The sequence below is a fragment of the Lynx canadensis genome, chromosome A1 (assembly GCF_007474595.2).
Source record: "Lynx canadensis isolate LIC74 chromosome A1, mLynCan4.pri.v2, whole genome shotgun sequence".
In the NCBI taxonomy this organism is placed as follows: domain Eukaryota; kingdom Metazoa; phylum Chordata; class Mammalia; order Carnivora; family Felidae; genus Lynx; species Lynx canadensis.
Window position 1 is genome coordinate 10,211,434 of NC_044303.2, and position 23,101 is coordinate 10,234,534.

A 23,101-nucleotide genomic window follows, 5' to 3' on the forward strand; every position below is an offset into this window, starting at 1 on the left:
TGTGTTTTGCACCATCTTTGACTCCTAGAATCCTCTTAAAGGACCGTTTAGCCCAACTCCTTGCTTGCCTTGCAGGCAATAAAGCATAACCTGTTCTTCAAAACCTCTTGGGTCTATGAATTCTGCCGTCCGGCTTCACTGCTTATAAGATGTAGAGGCAGCCAAAGCCCTGGCGGGTTCTGCTGGCTCTGGCTTACGCTCATAACTACCTCATGCTCACCACTGACTCACTGCCAGGGCCTTTGCGAACCGGTGCTCCAGGTTCTGCACTAGCCAAGATACTGGTCTTATTAAGGGGAGACTATGTTATGGATGACCTGGTGTTCTGTGGAGGTGGTCCCACGGGCACGTGCTTCTCTCGTCCTCTTTACGAGGTGCTGAAAACATCTATGGGCAAGCGGCAGCTTACTCTGAGTACCGAGGGCCCCACTGCAGCGGGGTATGTAAGGAACTGCGGCTAAGGGAATTGGGGCCAAAAGGCTGGTCTTTTGTTCAAGTTCAGGAAATGTCCAGCCCTTCCCCCGTAACTCTGGCATGATAGAGGAGTAAGGCACCAGTCAGCCTTCTGCATTCCGTGTCGTCTGCTTTTACAACGCTGAACGGTTGCCAACAAGCTGCACAATGTTTGTAGTTAATTAACATCCATGGTCTTTGGTGTGCCTCCCCTCCCTTTCCCCTGCCAACAAAAACAAAACAAAAATGTGGGCTCTACCATAGTGGTGTCTTCTACCATACTTCCTTTCTCTTGGGATGCAGGCAAGTAATCAAAGAAAATATAATGTAACCCATCTAGCATAGCAACTGTCCTGTGGCCAAGATCTATTTAGAAATGGTTTTCTCATAGGAGATTCTATACATTCTTTAAGAACCTGGTATTATTCTTAGAACTAAAAGAGGCATAAAGTATCCACGAGCCCCACTGGCTGCAGAATTGGATCTTCCCAGTTGTTTTCTCCCAGTTCCAAAGCTAATGTGCTGTTTCTCCCTGTTATTAGAAACTGTATTAGTTAGCATGCTGGATTAAGAAGATATCGTTACTGTAACTGGAAGGTGAGGTCTATGTTGGCCGATGTAGGGGTTCTGCCCTGTTATTGAGGACGCTGGTTCTGTCTCTCTCATGCTTAGTACACAGCATCCTGCAACCACATACATCATCAATTCATCCTGAATCTGGTTCCCTTTGTTGATTTTCAAGGCAAAAAGGGCTTTCTGTATATATATCTTATGTTCAGCAGTGAAGAAGCTCTCTAATCATGGAATGTAAGTGCTTATCTTCAGTCTCTAGTTGGATCTTGTCTGCTCGCAGTTGGTGGGGTCAACTTTAGGCATGTACCAACTCCTGGACCATTAATGGCTGCAGGGAATTTCAGTGCTTTGGTTGGGATCAAACGAATTCTGACCCTGGAGCCCATTTATAGGGCTCAATAATTTAATCAAAATGAGAAGTCTCTTAGGAAGAAGGAAGAGGAAGCTCCTATATTGTGTAGGCAATCAACAGTGCCCGCTACAGGAGTCTCCTTTTTTAAAAATTTTAATTTTTAAGGTTTGTTTATTTTTGAGAGAGAAAGAGAGAGAGAGCAGGAGAGAGGCAGAGGGAGAAGGAGATGCACAATCTGAAGTAGGCTCTAGGCTCTGAGCTGTCAGCACAGACCCTGACACGGGGCTCAAACCCACAAACCATGAGATCATGGTCTGAGCTGAAGTCAGACGCTTAACTGAAGTCACCCTTCCCCCCACCTTTTGTCTCCTTTTCTTGACTTTATGGCCCACTCAGGTAGGGCAACTGTTAACCGTTGCTTAAGTATTTCTCCTGCTCCAGTCATCAGAAAAACTGGTTACTTAAAAACATTTTACAACACACACTTTTATAGACTATTTCCCACCAAAAACATTTGCCCTAGTAATCCCACATTAGTGAGTTTTGGATTAACACTGCCTAACATTTCCTGGTAATCCGTCTGTGTGATCTTCTAACAATAGCATCGATAAAAAAGTACTTGCAGGGGCGCCTGGGTGGCGCAGTCGGTTAAGCGTCCGACTTCAGCCAGGTCACGATCTTGCGGTCCGTGAGTTCGAGCCCCGCGTCAGGCTCTGGGCTGATGGCTCAGAGCCTGGAGCCTGTTTCCGATTCTGTGTCTCTCTCTCTCTCTCTGCCCCTCCCCCATTCATGCTCTGTCTCTCTCTGTCCCAAAAAATAAATAAATGTTGAAAAAAAAAATTTTAAAAAAGTACTTGCAGTTTTGGAGACATTTACAATAAGACGATCTTTTCAAATAGGTGTTTTTACAGAACACTGTTACTGTTTTTTTCTGTTGTTTTTCCACCAGTAAAACTTACCTAGATTTCCTTCAATAGTTTGCTCTTTTGACTAGCTCACGAATGGGACTGTAAAAGTCAGCTAGGAACTTGAAGTTGAAGAGGCCCTCTGTCTGTTGCAAATTTCCAGTCTAGGTGGTTGTGTCTTTAGAGCTGTATTATTGGGACATGACTTAATGCCTTCTAAAAATAGGCAAGCTGAATATCAAATGTCCTATTTTCCAGGAACTGAATATTTAATGAGGAAATATTTTATCAAAGTAATTGGAATTTCTGCCCTTAATTGTTTTTTTTCCCTGGTATTGTTGGTCACTGCACTTAGCGTTTGGAAAACCCTTGTGCTGTCTTGTATAGAAAAGTGAAACCTAGTTCCCATTTTAGGACTTGCCTTTTAAGTTAGGTGAATGCCTTGCACACTTTTAGGACTTGACCATATTTTCAAGGTGACCGACTTAGGCTCACGAGACCGACTCATTGACATGAAGTTGGTGATGTTGAGGTAACCATCACTTAAGGTTATGGTAGACTCCACGGGCTGCTAGACGTAGCCACAGAATGTCAGTATACAGGGGGCCTGGGTGGCTTAGTAGGTTGAGCGTCCGGCTCTTGGTTTTGGCTCAGGTCACAATCTTGTCATTGTGGAGCCTGCTGGGGATTCTCTCTTCGCCCTCTCTCTCTGTGCCTCCCCTGCTCGTGCTCTTTCTCTCTAAATAAATAAACAAACAAGCAAACAAACAAACTTAAAAAAAATGTGTATATATCTGTTTACCCTCAGATTAGTCAGTGTTCATCTTAAAGAAATTCTATCAGTGGTCTTCAAGTTTTGCCTCTCTGAGATTTCCCCCAAATACAGATTTTCAAGAATGGAATGAGAAAGAAACTTGAAAAGTCAAAAAAGTAGAGAGCATGTTGAGGGTAACAAGTCGGAGGTACTTATTGTCTAGTAAGAAGGGGCTTGTCATGCATGGCCATCTAACAATGGATGTCACATGCCATTTGGTTCCTATCACAATTCTGTGTCCCTTGCCTGTGGCAGTAAGCCCAGGTATGAAGGTGATCTGCTCAGAGTTTGGAGGCACTTAGCAGGAGTCCAGATTCCAAAGTTAAAAACTGGCTCGAACTGAGCAGAAATCAGACTGGACAAGATCCCTTGCCAGGGCAGAATTTTCTCTCTCACTGTCTATCGGGAGTGTATCTGAGAACGTTGTCTCTGTACGTGTCCTCACCCACTCCTATTGACAAGTCTGTGGGCAGGAATTGCACAGGAATGTGGCCGAGATTCCGCGGGCTGCTTTTGGAGCTATCTGCTGCCGAGCTGCATTAGTATCCACCCTGAGACAAATGCTTTAATACTAAACATAAATTATAACCCGTGTCCTTCTTTATCTTTCCTCGAGTTAGAAGTAAATTTTTAAAGAAATCTTTGTGGCTCAATGAGGCTGAAAACTCAGTAAAGAGTTTTGACACTTATTACTACTTTTCCTTTAAAAATCACTGTGATTTCTCTCCAGTTAAAATATGTGTTAGGGGGGTTGTAATTGAGACCGATGGTCTAGTCTCTAGCCCCGTCACAAATACAGAACCGTATGTATTTCAGCGGCCTGGTTACGTACGGAATTCCGTCCCACCAGCTTGGAATCAAAGCATATCTTGCCCTCATTCATTCAGGCAGCTCCCCGAGTGCTCCTTTTGGCCAGGCATGGTGGGCGGGCGGTGCTGGCCATACAAAGAAGCTGTGGCACAGAAGGGGACTTATACACAACAGGATGTCGCACATGTGATCAAAGTAATGGAGCTTCCTTCCTATTCTGGGAGCAAAGGAAGTTTCCACTTATGCTGGTGGGCAAGTCTGGCAAAGTTCTGCAGAGAAAGTGCCCTTGAGTTTGATCTGGAAGAAGGGTTTGCCAGGTAAGGTTTGGGTGTGGGTGTGCTAGGCAGATGTTCAGCAGGAGAGGCGTGGGCAGGTGTGCACTTGGGGCGGGGGGGTGGGTACAGTGCTGGGTCGGTACTGGGAAGCTGGGCACCGGCGGTGCTCTCACTGGCACCGAAAGGACTGCTGAAGATTTTTTTAACCAAGAAAGGGACTGGAAATGTTTTTTTTTTTTTTTTTCTCCTTTCCTGAAACCACATTCTCTCTCCCCCCTAAAAACTCCACAAACTGTAGTTCCTTTGGGTTATTAAAAGAAGGAGACTGAAAAGTAGCAACTTTTGTTTCTCTGTCATGCAAGTTTTTTGTTTTTTTTTTTGTCTTTTTTGTTCTCTTTCTCTGTCAGTATTTGGTGTGAAGATTATCAGGAGTCACCAAACTTTGTGGCTTTGTTTTTAAGGCATTTAGTTTATTATAGTGTATTTTACGTTATTTGCCAGATGTTGAAACAATGAATGTTCCATTTGCACAAAGGCTTGTGTTCGGTTCCTGGTCAACAAATAATTCCATTTCCACAAGTGCTTTGCCTCAAGGGAATGTGAAACTCTTAATTTTATGTTACAGTGCGTACTTGTATCTGTTTTCAAATATTAGAAGGTCTGGAGAATGTGTTATTCTTGTTCGATGCTTCTTCTGATTACAAAAAAGAAAACGGCCTCAAATTGTATCTGTTTTCTAGGCTTACCAAGAGGTTAAGGAGTGAATCCCTGAAATCCGACTTCACAATAGATTTAAAACATGAGGTACGTCTTGTTTTCTTTTTTAAAAGTTGTAGCAACTGAGAATTCACGTGTTTTGCTATAAAAGGTGTTTTTGATTCCCTACCAGCGCATCCCTTCCCAATGCATTTATACATTTTCTCCCCACCAAGGTAATTCTTCTCCAGCAAATTAGGTCTTTCTCTTTAAACTCACTTTCATCACGTAGGTGGAGAAGGAACAGTGGAAAAGGTTGCATCTGTGATTCTTGATTTTTTTTTTTTTTTTTTTTTTTTAAAGCTAGGTGGATGAGTGCAGAGGCGGATTTCTAAAAACATGCACAAATGTCGCAAAAGTACCTTTGGTCTTATTCGGTGCTTTGGTCGTACATATGCCTCGGTCGTGTCCCTGTCCTTGGCCCTCTGGGGCAGAACTGAGGCAGTTGGCCCTAAGCAGGCAGCTGCGGCATGCCAGCCTGGATGGACCCCAGCACCCCTGGCATCTAGTGGACATCTGTGACCCGTCGTCCTAGATGCAGGGGTCCCATCATGAATCATTCCTGAATCATTGTTAAGGTTTCTTTGTGGGTTTCATTCACAGGCGCATCTCACTGCCTAAAACGGCCCCACCTTTCCCTCTGCAGGAATCTGTACTTGGGGCGGTGGGGTCAACCTTGACATGTGCTCCTGGCAAGCTGCCAGGAGCAAATAAGGGCACTCGCAGCACCTTACCTTCTCAGGTGTTGGAATGTGATGAAATAGCCTATTTGAGGAGAAACATACATGTAAAAAAAAATCATTCTTCTCTCCCATAGAAAGGAAAGAACGATTAATTGAAAGTGCAGGCCTGCCTAGATATTTTTAATGAAAAGTCAACTTTGGTATAGATACCCAGGTTCAGGAATCTATTAAAAATTAAGCACACACAGAAAATATTTCTAACCCATGTGAAAGGTGTGAAGATCAGTCACAATATCTAAAAGCCCACCTCCTGGCTTAAGAGCTAGTCCGTCATCAGTCGCTGTGAGACTACCTGAGTGCTGCTTTCCTGTGTCCCCTTCCTTCTCACTAGACACTTTCTTGAATTCTCTCTTCCTTTTCTTCATAGTTTTCATCATATGACTGTATCTCTGAATAACATATTACGCAGTTTTTTTAATGTTTGTTTATTTTTGAAAGAGAGAGAGAGAGAGGGGCATGGAGTGTGAGAGAGGGAGGGGCAGAGAGAGAGGGAGACCCAGAATCCAAAGCAGGCTCCAGGCTCTGAGCCGTCAGCACAGAACCCGATGCGGGGCTTGAACTCAAGAACTGGGAGGTCATGACCTGAGCCGAAGTCGGGCGCTTAACTGACTGAGCCACCCAGGTGCCCCCATATCATGCAGTTTTGTATCCTTCTGGACTTCATGTAAACAGAATTGCACCGTGAGTATTGTTCTGACTTGAAACTCATCCGTGTTGCTGCGTGCAGCCCTACTGAACTTATTTTCACTGCCTGCAGTAGTCTCTCCTGTGACTGTATCAGTTTACTTATCCATTCTCCTGGTGGTGGGCTTCTGGATTGCCATGACTTTTCTGCTACTATAATCATTACTTCTATGAGCATTTTGGATGTGTGTTAGGACAGTCCTCTGCAGGTGTTTCTCTAGGGCAGAAGCCCTTTAACTATTTTTTTTTTTGACTGTGACCCACTTTAAAAAATACATTGTTCATTGTGACCCAACATATCAGTGTGTGTTGTTATTGCGTCTTGTTACTGATCTCTAACGTGGTATTGTTGTGGTCTATAGAAATATTTTTAGGTTTGCTTTATGGCCTAGTTCATGTTTCCTTTTCATAAGTGAAGTAAATGGTGTATATGCTATAATTTGGGGGGGTGTAATATTCTCTTTATTAGATTAAAGGAGAAGTAGGTTTAATCTTCCTTCCTCCTTTCCTTCTTTCTACTTTTCTCTGCTTGATCTGTCATTTATTAAGGGCGGAATGAGAAAATCTTCCATAATAATGGTGGATTCGCCAGTGTCTCCTCTTGTAACTGCCAGCTTTTGCCTTTTATACTCTGAGAGTCTGTTAACTGAATGCATACAGGCTTACAATCATTATGTCTTCTTACGAATTTACCTTTATCTCTTGTGATGCTCTTTGCCCTAATGTGAATTAAATGTGTATTTAATGTTATGAATATTTCCTTACCAGCTTTCTTTTGGTGTGTGGTTCATAATTCTCTCATCTTTTTCTTACAGCCCCTTTATGTCCTTATTGATTGATTGACAGAGACAGAGCATGTGCACATGTGAGCTGAAAAGGGGCAGAGGGAGAGAGAGAGAATGTCAAGCAGGCTCTATGCTCAGCATAGAGGTCTTTTTCTTAAAAAGGACATATCTTTTTTTTTTCTCTCTTCCAGTTTGCCAGTCTTTGTCTTTAAATCAGGTAGCAAATTTACCTTTACAGTGAACATGATTACCATTATATTTGAATTGATTCCCAACACTTCGTTTTATCCCTTGCCCCTCATTTTATCTGGCTCATTTTAAAAACTTCCTTACTTTCTGGGGCACCTGGCTGGCTCAGTCAGTTGTTTCCGACTTCAGGTCACGTTCTCACAGTTCATGAGTTCGAACCCCGCATCAGGCTCAATGCTGTCAGCACAGAGCCTGCTTCAGATCCTCTGTGCCCCCCCCGCTCCCTGCCCTTCACTTGCTTGTGCTCTCGCTCGCTCTCTCTCTCAAAAATAAACATTAAAAAAATTAAAATGTCTTTTTTTTGTTGTTTCTTTTCCCATTTTGTCCTTCTCTGCTATTTTGGAAGTTCAGTCTCTGTATCTGTACCTTACTGGTACTTACCTTGCCTTACTGTACCTTCATTTAAATATTTTAACATGCATTCTTAATAATGGCTAGTTGATCACCTAAAAAAAAATTCAGGGGACTTAGAATAATTGAACTCTGATTATCCCCCTCACGATTTATATACTTTTTGTTGCTTAGCATCTTTTTAACCCCTCAAATATTATCTTTGCATAGTTAACATTTGTATGAGCTTAATTATGTATTTGCTGGGATCATTTTTATTCTTGCTGAGGCATGTCCTTCAGAATTTCTAATAGTGAGGTCATAAATTCTCATTTTTTTCCCTTAAAAACACTTCCATTGGGGCACCTGGGCGGTTCAGTTGGCATCTGACTCTTGATCTCAGCTCAGGTCTTGATCCCAGGGTTGTGTGTTCAAGCCCTGCGTTGGGCTCCACGCTGGGTTTGAAGCCTACTTAACAACAAATGAACGAAACATTTATGTCAGCTTTGTTCTTGAAACATAGTTACCTTGTGTTTACCCTCGTAGGTTGTCTGTCGTTTTCTCTCATCACAGTGGGGTCACTGCACTGTGTTCTGGCTTTTCTGTTATTGCCTTGGCAATTGATGTGGGAAATAAACATCAGTCTCATGTGGCTTCTTTGTAGGTAATCTGCCTTTGTCTCTGCCTGCTTTTAAGATTGTTTCTTTGTCTTTGACGTTCTGCAGTTTCACTATGAGATGTCTAGATGTAGACTTAAAAAAAAAAAAATCTCGCTTGGGATTCTTTGACCCTTACGTAATTTTGGAGATTCATAGCCATTGTCTTTTCAAGTATGTTCTTATCCCCATTCTGTCTGCTATCGCCTCCTGGATCTGGGCTAGCTCTCTGAACTTTTGTCTTATGTTCCCCCCCCCCCCCCCGCCCTGTTTCTGCTGTGCTATTTCAGATAATTTGGGGACCTTCATCTTTTAGTTCCTTAATTTGTTTAAATTTATTTTGAGAGAGAGAGAGCACAAGCAGGGTAGGGGCAGAGAGGAGAGAAACAGAGAATCCCAAGCAGGCTCTGCACCGTCAGCACAGAGCCAGATGCCAAGTTCGAACCCACGAGCCGCGAGGTCATGACCTGAGCCAAAGGCCTATGCTTAACTTACTGAGCCACCCAGGTGCCCCTAATTCCCTAATTTTTTTATTCACCTGTGTTTAATATACTACTTATCCTAACCATTACATTTTTCATTTCAATTGTTTTTTTATTTTTAAAAGTTTTAGTCCTTTCTTTTTCAAATTTGCTTATTTTATATGATCGTTAAATACACTTTTTGCTGACGTGTGAAAGTTTTTACTTCTTTATGAAAATATATTCAACACAGTAATTTTGTAATCTATGTTTGATAATTCCAAGACCTGCAGTCTTTTTGGTCTGATTAAGGTTTGTCTCCTGGCTCTGGGTCATCAGCTCATGTCTTTGTGCTTTTTATGATTTTCCTCTGAGCAGTCTTGCTTGGAACCGTATCTGTGGTAATCCTTGGAGTCCTACATTAAGGGTGTGGGTTCCCCGGGAATGATTTGCATTTGCTTTTCCTGCTGCTAGAGGGTTCTACTGACCGCTGTAAATTACTGTTTGAAGTGTTTTGGCCCACACTGACAGGATCTCAAAGGAGATCTGGAAATGGTTTTTCCCCTCCATCTAGCTTTCTAGTGGGGTTTGCTCTCAGATACCTCCCACCTTAGCTGCATCATAGTCTTTATTTTTTTAACTCCTACCAGAAACAGCATCACCAGAGTCCTCTACCTACTGAGGAAAATTACCCTTCTTGTCCTTATCCCCAGGCTCTTCCTTTTGCATGTTTGTCCTCACAAGTTCCATACTTTGGTGGCAATTTAGCAATCCATTTAAAATCATTTTGAAGATATCTTATCCAACAGTTTTAGATGTTTTCAACAAGTTGGTTAGTCAAGGTATATAATTACCACACTGTAGAAAAACAGACTCCCAGTTATATTTTCTTTCATCTTTCACGGCAGTATTTGACAGACCCTAAAATAACTTCCCTGCAGTTGCTTATGACGACTTTGGAATTGTTTGGTGGTCAGAGTATGGATTCCTGTCAATAAAAGATTAGATTGGGGGCACCTGGGTGGCTCAGTTGGTTAAGCGTCCGACTTCAGCCCAGGTCACGATCTCATGGTCCGTGAGTTCGAGCCCCGCGTCGGGCTCTGGGCTGATGGCTCAGAGCCTGGAGCCTGCTTCCGATTCTGTGTCTCCCTCTCTCTCTGCCCCTCCCCCGTTCAAGCTCTGTCTCTGTCTCAAAAATAAATAAATGTTAAAAAAAAAAAAAAGATTAGATTGGCCCACCTGAGATTACTATTTTTATAAGTAAAAAAAATAAATCTGTTGAATATTGACAGATTGATATGGTTCAGTCTGAATGCTCTGTAGAAGAGGTGGTCTGCTTTCCCTTGAGAGATTTCGTGCTAACAGTCGTGGTGTTGGCTGAGTTCCTTCATTCATTGCTGTCTCCTGTCCTGACAGATTGCCCTCTACATCTGGGACAAAGGGGATGGGCGTCCCCTTACTTCGGTGCCCGAGTTTTGTACAGATGCTGTGAATGCCTACTGTGCTACCACGTTCCATTCTTTCCTACCACTTTGCGTAAGTAATAGAAGAAAGACTTTCTTGCATATCAAAGGAAAATCTACATGCTGTGCGTGATGTTGTCTAGCACTTTACCTGTATATTGAAAAAACCCCAACATTTGTCATGTGCCAGGTAAAAACTACATATCATGTTTCTACTAATAACAGCCCTATAAGGTAAGCACTGTTGTTACCCTGTTTTACGCACGAGAAGAGAAACGTACTGAGAAGTACTTGTTCAAGGTCACACAGGGCGTCTTGGGGAGCGGGAGTGGGAACTGTGACTGCACAGACTCATTCCGGAGCCTTTGTGCAGAACTGCCTGCCACAGCTCTTTAGAGTTAGTGCGCCTGGAGTCATTTCTCTTGATGATACAGCATGTGTCTACTGGAATATCTACTAGAATATTCCTAGAAGGGTGATTTCAAACATTTCCTGTTAATACCTAAGCCTTTTCCTCAAGCCCATCTCCTCTCGGCTGGAGACCTTGATTTGATCTCACCTGAGACTGTTGAGAACTTTCAGAATGAACTGACTTGTTATGGACATACCCTTGGTTCAGTCCCCAGGATGAGCCTGAAGACCCCTGAAATTCACTAGGTTGTTGAATTCTTCCTCATAAAGGAAAATATATGCATCATCCTCCATTGTTGTCTGTTCTTCCCAAGTCAGTCATATGGAAGTCTGTGTGTTACATTTTCAAAGATGACTTATAGGTATACACACACACATACACACACACACACACACTCCGCAGTAATGGGGAAGAATCTGTAATGTTTGTTCAGTCCCTGAGGGGGAAAGCCTATCTTTGTAGACATGATGTTTGCTTGTTCTTTAATGCTCTTTTAGGTAATTTGGTGGGGTCAGCCTCCTAGTGCCTTGAGTGACATGCCAAAGCTGTGCTTAGATGTCACTCTAAACCCTCAAATGATGTTTGAGTCATGACTGAATATTATTAAAGGCCTAAGAGAGCTAATAAAGGGCTCAGAAGACCCCCACGAAGCCGTCCCTGGCCTTGAGTGTAGGCTGGCCACAGTCTGCCTGTGTGCTCCCTTTCATTTGAGTGGTCAGCTTGGGCTGGGCCAGCTCAGGGCTCTGTTATTGCCCTCCCCGCCCCCCCCCCCCCCCGCAAGTGTTTGAAGTAGTCCTGCCTTTGGCAGAGGACAGGATGTTGCTGTAGCCTAGACTTGGGTGGATAATACAGGGCCCATAAAAATACTTCCAACATCAAAGTAAGACCAGCCCACAGAAGGGAGTCAGCTCCTATTTTACACTAACACATCCTCCTGCTTCTCTCCCTTTGTCAAAATCTTCACCAGCTGGGAAGAGGAAAGGGAAGGTGACTAACATTTATTGGGCAGCTATAATGTGCTTAATAAATGGAGTAATAAAAGCAGCTTGACTGGTAGCTATTCTGACCATTTTCTAAATGAGCCGACTGAGTTGAGAGCTGAAGACTGTTGTCTGGGTGACACAGTGTGTATAGGGCAGTCTGGGATTTGGGCCCAGGTCTGGCTGACGTCAGAGGCCTTGTCAGCTCAACTACAGTTCCTGTTTTTCCCTAAAACTGAACCCTGGAAACAGGTTTGATACCCTTGACGTCGGTGAATTTCACCTCCATAGCATGTGATATCTGACATGGGTGTGAATGTGGATGTTCATATAACATAGACTCATATGTGCATATATGTTTTCTTGTCTTTTAGGGACATCCAGTGAAGAAAGAGGATATATTTTTCGCAGTAAAAACATGCAAGAAATTTCATGGTGATAGAAGTAGGTTTTGTGTCATTCATTTTTATTGAACTTTTAAAATCCAAGCTGCCTTTAAAAAAAAGTACAGACCAGATACAAACTCAAGAAAGGGAGAATGAACACATATATTGAAGTGAAAAGCAGTTATTTAATTAGTACTCCTCATCATACCATTTCAGTCACCAAGATCAATTAGAAAGGATAGTTTTGTATTGAAACATGAGTGTCCCTAGCCCTTCTGAATACTGCTCAGAGCAGTGTTTTAAATTGGAAATGGGAAATCTCAGCTGTGGTAATCTCGGACACAATGTGTGAATAACAATCCATTTTGCAGAATAACGTCCTATTTTGTCCATGCTCCGTCTCTGAACTGTACGAAGAATGTTAGAGGGGACTTCAAGGTGAGAGAATGCCAGTGAAGGATGTTTTCTTGGAGACTAATCCTTCTTTTTACATTTCTGTTGGATGCACACATTGGAACTTTCAAAGTAAGATACGTATGTGCTCACGAGAAGATTATGTTACGGAAAAGACAGCAGGTGGCTTATACACAGTGGTCCCTTCTTAAGGAAATCTTGGCATGCAGACGAATGTTGTTTTTATTCAAGTTTTTGGTGTCATTACAGAATTCTACTAAGTTATGGTGATAATGTAAAAGAAAAAGCCCACCCTAAATATAAGTAGACATAATTTTTTTCTTTTTTCGCCTTATTTCAAGCTGCACTTTTCTGAAATTGAAAATTAGACAGTCTTTTGCATTTTCTAATTTTAGCATATATTTTAATTTTTTTTCCATGAAAAGACTGTCGATTTCATGAAGAGTGTGATATTTATGTAGAAGAGATTTCTAAACCAGCTGTCGTTTTCATGGGATTAGAGCTATGGGGGAAGTTCATTTATATAATTTATTTGATAATATGATTCTTACAAATTATGTTTTAAAGGGGAACATTTCCCAAATAGAAGAATATTATTATTTGGAATTCAAGTATTGTTTAAGATATTGACATTAATTAAAATCTGGTTATGATGAACAGTTTCTTAAAAGTACACAACTATAAACATTCATCTTTACCTAAAATAGCCACATAAAGTGCCAGGTCCTATTAAATCAGCCTAATATATGCACTCATTATGCAAGGAGTCCTAAAGGCTATTAAAAATCAACATAGTGTCAACATTTTCATGATTCACAAATTTAACCTAGATTTAATACCCTTTTTCCTTTTTGAAAATCAGGAAGGGCTTTTGGGGACAATTTTTGACATATCTTACAAAAAATTATCAAAGGAAATGAATGAGGCGACTGCTTTGTTTATTTTTTTTAAGCCAGCAGAAATGTTCAAATTGATATTATTTGATCTTGAAGCTGCACTTGGGAGTAGTGACTGCTTTCATAATATTGATGTTAAGGACGGTGGCATAGTCTCTTTTGAGACATTTTTCAACGGACAGTAAAGCAGTAAAATTAGGGACCATCCCTGTTGTAGTTTTCATATTCTACAGAAATGAAAAAAAAAAAAGTTTGCTAACTTAATAGTTTTGAATGATCTAGTTTATTGCCTTCTTGTTGGCATAAGCTTGAGGTCATCTTTTCAGATCTCCGTCAAACGCTTTTATGTTTGAATTTAAGTCAAAGGTCTTTAAAAATGACAAGTCTTCAAAGCCTGTTAGGAGCGTTGAAACCAAACCTCCTAAAGCTGGATGCGTTGATTGGCTGCTATGAATTTGGATCCGAGGACACTGCAGCCTGAGACTTAAAAGGTAGCACGAGGCTTTCACAGTTGGCTTTCCGTGGCAAGCCATCTTTAAACTTGGATGTTTGTTTGAAAAGGTGGTCTAAGGCAGCAAGATGCTAGGGACTTTGATGTCCATATTGCTTGATGGAAGCGAGCCTGCTAGGCCACGGGGCTCCTTTCCTCCTTTTGGGCGGCTAGTCTAGCCACCAGTGGGTCCAGAGAATTATGCAGTAATCGTATTAGTTACATTGAGAACACCATAGTAACTGCTTCTGCTGACCTCTTCTGCATTTTCTGACGTTTTTTACGTACATTCTATCGTCTGCGTTCATACTGACAATTCCACATGATGTGGTAATTAATGTTGTTATTCCTTTGATACCGTAGAGAAATCAGAGTGTGGGACAAGACGCAACTGGCCCACGTTCTCGTAGACTATTGAGTAGGAGAGCTGGGACTCGGGTTTTCTGGCTCCAAATCCCAAATTCTTTCTGCCACAGCACAGCTATAGTGTAATCTCCTTGGATGTATTACAGTCTTAACACTTGATAAATAGTATTTGATATTCATTTTGACATTCTGCTAGGCTCAAGGTCATTTTTGACTTGGCCAGAAGGTGGGAAAGTAGGCTTTTTATTTTCAGGAGCAATGGGGATAGCCAGGAACTGAAATCCACAGATGATCTAAAAGATAAACCAAGCTGCTTGGACAGGAATGAGAGTCTACAGTAAAGCAGAATATAGAGACTGGGGTGGGTTTTTTCTTTTTTCTTTCCCTGTGCACTTTGTGGTAGGAACAGTGAAGTTACAAAGGCCAAACGACAAGGGGAAGAAAAACAAAGATAAGACTGTATATTTATCTTTGGAAAACCGAGAGTCGGCTATACTGTTAGTGACGTGGGTGCCCTGCCCCTGGATGCAGCAGACCCTAGCGATGCCCCCCACCCCAGCTCCTTATAATGTTGGCCACATCCAGGATGAGGGATGGAACTTTCTCTTCAAGGCTGCAGTCAAGGCAAGGGAAATATACACTGAACTCATTTTTTATATTCTCAATGGAGAATGGATAATAAAGGCAAGTCCCAAAATTAAAAAGAAATTATTTTACATCTTGTACCTTTTTGGCCTAACAGTGAAACCAACGTTTATGTAACTGCTTTGTGCCTGGATTTTGATTTAAATGAAATAAAGCATTCTTAGGACACAGCAAAAAATATATCCTATCTTTTGGCTTAAGAAAGAAATACATATTGACACCATCGAAATAGCAACACACTCTTGAGACGCACGCAGTTAGTGGGGTTTGAAAGAAACTTTAAAAGTATTATATAAAGCAAATTAGGCATAGCCTGTAAAATTATGTTTAAGCAAGGAAAAGGTCTCTGGAGTTTTAATATTCTGCTTGTTCACTTCCTCTTGGGTTATGTGTGTTTCCACTGGGTGACGTGAGCTGTCAGAAAACGCAAAGAACTTTCTTTGCACCATTTGGCCCTGCCGTTCCTCTGCGTGTCTTGAGTGTCTCGTGGCAGCCACTGGTTTGTTCATCAGGTGGCGGGTCGTGAGATGCTCTCCTCCTGCAGCCTCCTCTGATTAAAGAGGTAAAATTGCTGTTTGCTCAGCCTTTAGTTCCTTTTCACAGCTTCGTGAGCACCTCAAAATAAACTTTTTTCCTTTCAGACCGGGAAACACAAAACAGCCACCCACCCTATTATCTTTACTGCAGTCATCTTGTCTAGAAGAGGCGAGTCTGAACAAACTTATCGAAAGGAGCGTATGGTAGCTGGCCGTTTCGAGTAGAGAGGCTTCCGGGTACTGCGGTAGGCTCTGCTCGTTTAAAACACGAGGCTTGAATTAAAATGCAGCCAGACAGAAGGCTACGCCAAGCCGAATGGTGTGATTCGATTAATTATTAAAGAGAGGACGGGAGTCAGGTGCTGCCCTCCCCCGGCTCTCCCCCTGGCTGTTGAACAGATAGCGAGGTTCCGGGCTGTTTTAGATGTTGTTGTTTGAGAGCAGCCGCGAGGCTTGCTTCTCAGTTCTGCGTATACCTCATCTTTCAAAGCAAGAATGATAACACACCCTTGGGGTGTGTGTCTCTAGCCCTCCCCTGAGGAGAGAGGAGCAGTCAGGGTCTTGTCATGGACGTGCATACAGAGAAGAAAGGTCCATTTGTCCGTTGAAACTAGCAGATTTCCTAAAATCAGGAGTCCTTCACGTTTGATTGTGTGGTAGTTTTCGCACGGGGTTTCAGGGTCTCGTTCATTTTTCACTTGGAATCGGAGTTTTGCAAGTAAATTCACCGGGGGTAAAAATGTGTGTTCTGTGCCTCGTAGCGAGACACATCTCCTCCTGCTTCGAGTCTGTAAAGCCATGTGGAAGATTTATGCCATCTGTGCAGTGGGGTTTTTTTTTAATAGTAAAGTTTTACTTTGCTCCAATTTTAAGTTATCTTGTGGCAAACCTTCTTGAAAGAGGCATTCACTAGCGTTTTATTAGGTGGTAGAAAGCAGGCTTCTCTGTATCGAAAACGAGATGATGGATCACGTGACTATATTCAACTATTTTCTCTAAGTTCAGTATCTTTAGGGATATAGCACCTCAAAATAGAATATCTTATAAATAGAACAAATTCAACTTAGAATTCAAACAATGCCCAATATTTTAGAATAGAGCAGTATTTTAGAAGTTTTAGGTAATTTGGAATCACCCCCAGTTGAAAATAAAGGCTTTACCTGCGGTTGCAGGAGACTTAGCCTTAGTTTTAAATTCTTTACAGCTGCCAGATACGACAAATGCCTCAGGAGTTATAATGATCAGGGGACAGGCGATAACAATTGTTGAATGCTTTAGGGATAACAGAACCGTAACACCTTACTATGTTAAAATGGTGGCAACAGTCTCGAGCCAAATGATGGCTTGCCTTTTTGAGTGCAGCCTTCCTTTAACACTAGTTCCGCAAGTGGCCCCAAGCCTTTTGTTGGAACTTCTACAAAATTCAGTCCTCATTCAACTATTTATCGAGCACCTGCTACATCCCGGCCACCGTGCTAGGTGTTGGAGAGTGAGGTAATTCTTACCTTCAGTGAAATTTCTGTTTCAGCAGTTTCTAACAAAACCTGAAAGCAGGTAGTTAGGTGCAGCAAAGGACTCGCTCTTGATTTGAGTAGCATTTAAATCAGCCAAGAAGAAAGACCTGTGCTGTTTAATAAAGCTACTCGAGCAGACAGGAGCTGAGGGCTAAAGGCTGAGGACCGTGAACGCAGACTTTGCACAGCTTGCAGCACTGAGTGCTGGGGACTGAGGAACATTCTTGACCTCTCCTCACAGCTTCTTCCAGAGTCATGCAAGGGAGGACATTTTACCCAAGCGTGAACATTTAGCGGCTGCAAGCTGCAGGGAGCCCTTTTCCGGGGTAAGTCCTCTGCTTGTGACATGCAAAGCAAACTGCCACTGCAGTGCCAAGGTGAAGATTCTTATTGTGCTGGAACTTGAAAGTAGAACGGAAGAGGATTGTTTTCTACCCGCCCCCCTCCACCCAAGCAGCCGCATCTATTATGATGCATCTTCTCTATTATTATGTTATCTATTATTTATGCATCGTTGTCTGTTTTGACAGGAGCAAATCTCTGCCTTTCTGATTGCAGAAGAATTACATTTTAAGATCTAAAAGTTATTTAGTGGGTTGCAATAGGTAATTTAGAGATTATAACAAATGTCCAGAATTCATAGGTCTTTCTTAAAAGCTGGCGAATAATGAATAAAATGGCGTGCTTTGGTATTTTATATACAACGGCTGTCTGACTTTGAGTTTGTTGACACGCACAGCCAGACACTTAGATTTGGCAGTGCGTTGGGAGTTTTTGCGTACATTTTTATTTGGGCTGGGAAAAAGGAAAAAGAGAAATGATCTGATAAAAGTCTCAAAATGCTGACCTGAAGATTTAAATTCTTTGCGGTGGAGAGTCTTAATAAATTACCAGGGTTTAAAATCTAGATATGATGATTTTTTTTCTATTAAAAAACAGAAACCTCTTCTCAAAATTTAAAGATGCACAGCCAGTAACTAAAAAACAAGTATCTAAGAAAATACTTACATATTGGGCCAAGTGAATTAATGTCACATAATTAGGCAGAATTCCATCAAGGGTGGAGACAGGAGATGATTAAAGTTAGCTCTGAATTACAGACAACCTGGAAAGTTTTCTGTGTTCTTTTTCAAATTTTATTAGAAATTCATCTGTTAATGATAGAGGTCAAAAATACAGTAGTGGTTCTCAATATTACTTCTTCCGCACTTTTCAAAAGTGCAACACAAGCCTGTTGGCTATTCAGTGCAGTGACTCTCAGTGGTAGGGCCGTGCCCTCCATAGGATTGCGTGGTTCTCTTAGGGTGTAGTTTGAGAAGCCCCCTACCCTCATTGTAAGGGAGAGAGCTTTGCATCTCAGCCAGAAACAAAGAATATTCCCGTCCCGTAGAGGTAATTTTATTCCTCACCCCTCTGAGAAGCATTTTAAAAATCCAGTTGTGAATAGTAAATGAAATAGCCTATGGGGAAAAGAGGAAAATTAAACACAACAGTATTATCAGACTAGAAAATGTATCATTACATGGACATGAGAAATGTGGAGTCACCAGGAGTGAGAAGTATTGGGCTCTAAGGTACACTAAAAATGTCTCAAGAAGAGGGTTCTATCCACCTGCTGCCCTTGACAAACAACCTGATATTTCTCAGGGTGGGAAAAGCAAGCACGTTAGAATACCTGAAGAACAACAAATAATGGTTCTCTTCCTTTATAGGTGGTAATGCTTCCCTTCTGAGATTCTAAGCTTCCTTATGTAACTGTGCCAGTGACTGTCACTCCTCTCATTTCAGTCCCCATTGTAAAGCAGACCTGGGCAGGACAGGCAAGTCTCATTGAATACTACAGTGATCACGCAGAAAGTTCTATTCCTACGGTAGATCTGGGGATTCCTAATACAGATAGAGGTGAGTCCTTAATTCTCACTACTCTTATTCAGAATGTCCATTCTGGAAAGAGAGTAAATTAGGATGAAAATGAAATATCTTAGAATTACTATGATTTTTGCCTTACGTAAGTTTCACTTCCTTCCCTCCCAACGTCTTTGCCCAGGGATATGGACCAGTTCTCTCAGATTAAGAGCTGCTTTATAAGCACTAAGAAAGGTTGGAAGTTGTTGGGCCATATCAATAGGACGGAGCACATGACAATTAGGATTATTTAACAGATTTTTTTTTATACCTTCATAATTCATTGTGACCATAATGGAGTGTCCCCAGTTAATTTATCATCTTTCCACACAAAGCTTCTCCCGTTGGATTTTAGCAGCTTAACCCGCCAGGATTGTTCTATGCCTGCTATTTGCCAGCCCCAGAAGCTGGGAAAATAGGAACGAAGCCGATGGTTTCTGTCCTCATGAAGCTTATGGTCTAGCTCACATTTTGTGTGTAATTGTCACGTAGTGTTCACCCACGTTTTGCACTGGTTATGTGTGGCGTAAGCTCTGTGATATTCATGTATTTTGTTAATATGTTAATTAGTGATGATTGGTAGTGCACCGGTTTTTCTCTTCAGATTCTGGCTTCAAATTAAAAACATTGTTTATTTCAAAAAAATGCAAGTAGAAAGCTGACCACCTTACCTGCAGATGCTCTTTGTTCATCTCACTTTTTATCTAGTGTTCCTGTCACACTCTTTTCTTCAGTTTCTGGTTCCCCCATACCCTTTTAGGAGTAGAAAAAGAAGTAGTAAGTTGATTTTCTTGTTCTAAAGAGTAATTTATCTGGATTATTTCATGGTCATGTCTCTCATAATGCCTTGATTGATAATGCACAAAGTAGAATCAGATAAGCCATTCCTGTAGTTATCAATTCTTCTGACAAGGTTACATATATTACTGAGTCTGTCTGTTGCTTTGTTTCGGAAAAATGATTTTAGACTGAGGTTTTTTTGGTTAAGCTTGCTTTTTAGATTGCAATTTAGGTTGCCTTTAATATTCACTTACTCGTGTATTTCTTATTCGATTTCTTCTTTTGTGTTTAGTCTGACATTATTATTGCTATTCCTATTTTGCCTTGCTCCAAAAGGAATTAGAGATGGCCTTCAAATAATGGTTAAAAATACCTTAAGCGACTAAGAAAAATGAAAACAAAGGTCACATTGAGTGGTGTACTGTTAGTTAACATTAGCTTGTTCTCTCTTGTGTCACCAAATATTTTGTTGCGATCCGGGGTAGATGGCTGTTTACTGATTTGAGTTCTCTTCCCAAGCATTTTATTCTTAGCTTGGGCCCCAGCATTTTCCATTAAAGCAGTGACGTTTGTCTGTTGGCATCTGAAGAACTGTAACTTAGTCCACACTGTACTTTTAGGGCAGAACCTGCCACAGTATCTAGCATATGGCAAATATTTATAAAGCCAACGATTGAAGGTGTAATAGCCTGCTTTTGTATCATTGTTTCCCTTTAGTTGCAACGCTTGGAGTTCTCAAAGTTCCTTCAGAATAAGGACATCTAAGGAAAGGTGCCAAGCTTTATACTTTCCATGAGGCTTACAACTTTGTCTGGAGTGGAGATAACTGGCCCCGCCTCCAACCAGCTCAGTGACCTTGTGTTATTCCCGTCTCTGGGTCCCCTGATTTCCCGTGTGTGAAGTACATGGCTTAGACTTCATGATCTCTAAAGCTCCCACATTGGTTCACGAGGCCTATGCAAATTACAGAAAGCTAGTTTTTTAAGTTTCTGATTATTCCTGTGTATGTCAGCAGTTAAGCTTTTACTTTTAAAACCTTGAAACTATAACCATGTTTAAAATGAGTTCTATGTGTATTTTAAAGAAAATATTACATTGTAAGTTCTCTCTTTGCCTTTCCTAGGTCATTGTGGAAAGACATTTGCCATTTTGGAAAGATTTTTGAATCACAGCCATGACAAAATAGCATGGTTAGTCATTGTGGATGATGACACGTTAATAAGGTAAGGAGCCCTCATCAGCCTAGGGTGGCTTTATATTCTACATATATTCATATTCAGAAGCTAGGATGGGTACTTCTGCTTCTGGCCAAGATGGAGTAACAGGGACTAGATTTACCCTCACGTTTGAAACAATGCCCCAAAAAGGACAAAATATATGAAACGAGGGTTTTTAAGACCCTGGACATTAGGCAACAAAGGACAGTAACCCATGAGCCATATGAAATGTATGAAGTAAGTTCTATGACAGCCCCAGCTAACTGCCTTAAGAGAATGTAAATAGCTGCTGAGGGAAGGGAACCCCGTTGGAACGTAGCCAACTCCTTGAGTTAAAGAGATGATGCTGAGAGCCTGGGGTGACCGAGACCCATTAGCTTGCAGGACAGGGTACTGGAGAGGGAGAGCTGCACAGAAAGAACACTGGAGATCTGTGGGGGCTCCCCTCAGATATTCAGTTGAGTATTGATCAGTGCATACATGTGAGGAAACTACTGGACGCTGGGGAGAGAACCAGCCAAGATGATGAGAGGGGATGGTGCCCAACACTCACACAGGGCTGAGTAGGGTACCTATTTCTACCAGCCAGACTGGGAGAACCTGGACTCATAGGGTGTTGGGTAGAGTAGCTAGATATAGAAGTATCTTGCTTTAATAGTGGGAAATAGCTAAGTACTGCTTCAGTCCTGCCTAAGAGATCTTAAAAGACCAAACTGTTTCCAGGTGACTAGTCTGCATCCAAGAACAAAGCTCAAGATTTAGAGAAGTACCAAAATATCCATCACCCAACAAGGAATCACAATGCTTGGCATTCAATCAAAAGTTTCCAGACACGGAAAGCAGCAGGAAAACGTACCCATGATGAGAAAAATCAGTTGATTGAAATTACCCCAGAAATGACAGCATTAACTAGTTATTTATAACTACAAGTTCTGTTAGTTGCAGCTTAGTAACTCTTACATTTATTCAAAAAGGGACATGGAAGGTATAACCAAACTGAACTTCTAGAGGTGAAAACTACTTTGTCTGAGGTGAAAAATCCATTGGATAAGATTAACAGCAAATTAGAACTTGGAGAAGAACGTATCGGTGAACTTGTGAATATTGTGATAGTAACTGTCCAAAGGAAACACAAAGAGAAGTAATTTAAAACCAGTGAACAGAACATCACTGCAGTGTGGGACAATTTCAGGTGGCTTTGTATGTATGCAATTTGGAGTCCCCAGTAGGGGCATCTGACAAATATTTAAAGAAAGATTTTCAAATTTGATGAAAACTATAAACCAACTGATCCAGACACTGATTCCAGATCAGTGAACCCCAGACACTACTGTGAGTGTCCAAATGGAGCACAATCACCTCCAAGAATGGACTCTTTCAGTAACGTCGTGTGTAGCATTTGTTAAATCTCTACTTCACTTGTGTCATCGGTCCTCAGTACAGTCACGTTTTGCCACATGTTCATTTAGAGTTTCTTTTTTTGTTCATCTTTACCAGCAATAATATCTAATTGCCTAGTGAGGTCTTAAACGTGTTTTAGTTTGAGCTTGTCACCTTTTCCTTGCGAGACTCTCAAATCATCCTCAGTTGCATGAACTCTTCTGGCTTCTCCTAAGTCATGAAGCTGAATAATTATAAGACTGAGAGGTCAAAAATTCAAAAACTAAAAAAAAAAAAAAAAAAAAAAAAAAAGAAGAGGACAAGAAAGGGAAAAAGCAAAACTAGAATTTTAGACTCAGGAAAGAAAGAAAAAGGCAAATTCATCTCTGAAGTTATGACCAAAACTTCCAGAAGTAAACAAATTCAAATGAGAATTTAACAAGAGACATGGATAAAAACTAGGAAAGCATTCTAGAAAATGAAAATGGGGTCTGTTAGTTAAAAGGGTGAGAAAAAAAGTGGTTAAAATGAACACGTACTGAAGTCCAACACCTGTATAATTGGAGTTCCTGATTGAAGAAAATAAAACCTAGAAATAACACTTAAATTACCAGAAATAAAAGCGGACCTTAATGTATATATTAAAAGGGCCTACCTGGTAGGTGCCACGGAAAATTGACCTGGGATCATCAACCTCTTCCCATAGCTGGACAAATCCAGTAGATTTTGATAACGTCCTCTGAGTCTTGTGACAAAATGATGAAAGAGCAAGAAAGTAAGACTGGCATCAGAAACAGTAGAGGAACATGTTAAACTCAAAAAAATGGTGAATCATAAGTTTTATATGCAGCTAAGATGCTCTTCAGTATCA

At 41.3% G+C, this 23,101-nt stretch overlaps 1 protein-coding gene across 1 annotated transcript in view; it reads left to right on the forward strand.

Moving 5' to 3' along the window:
• B3GLCT (beta 3-glucosyltransferase) overlaps positions 1–23,101 on the forward strand; it is a 121,590-nt gene that overhangs the window by 57,453 nt on the left and 41,036 nt on the right. Inside the window, exons 8-12 of the mRNA XM_030308872.2 lie at positions 4,923–4,986; positions 10,263–10,382; positions 12,076–12,145; positions 18,737–18,850; positions 20,757–20,856. Coding sequence (XP_030164732.1) covers positions 4,923–4,986; positions 10,263–10,382; positions 12,076–12,145; positions 18,737–18,850; positions 20,757–20,856 — 468 coding nt within the window. The remainder of the gene's footprint in view (positions 1–4,922; positions 4,987–10,262; positions 10,383–12,075; positions 12,146–18,736; positions 18,851–20,756; positions 20,857–23,101) is intronic.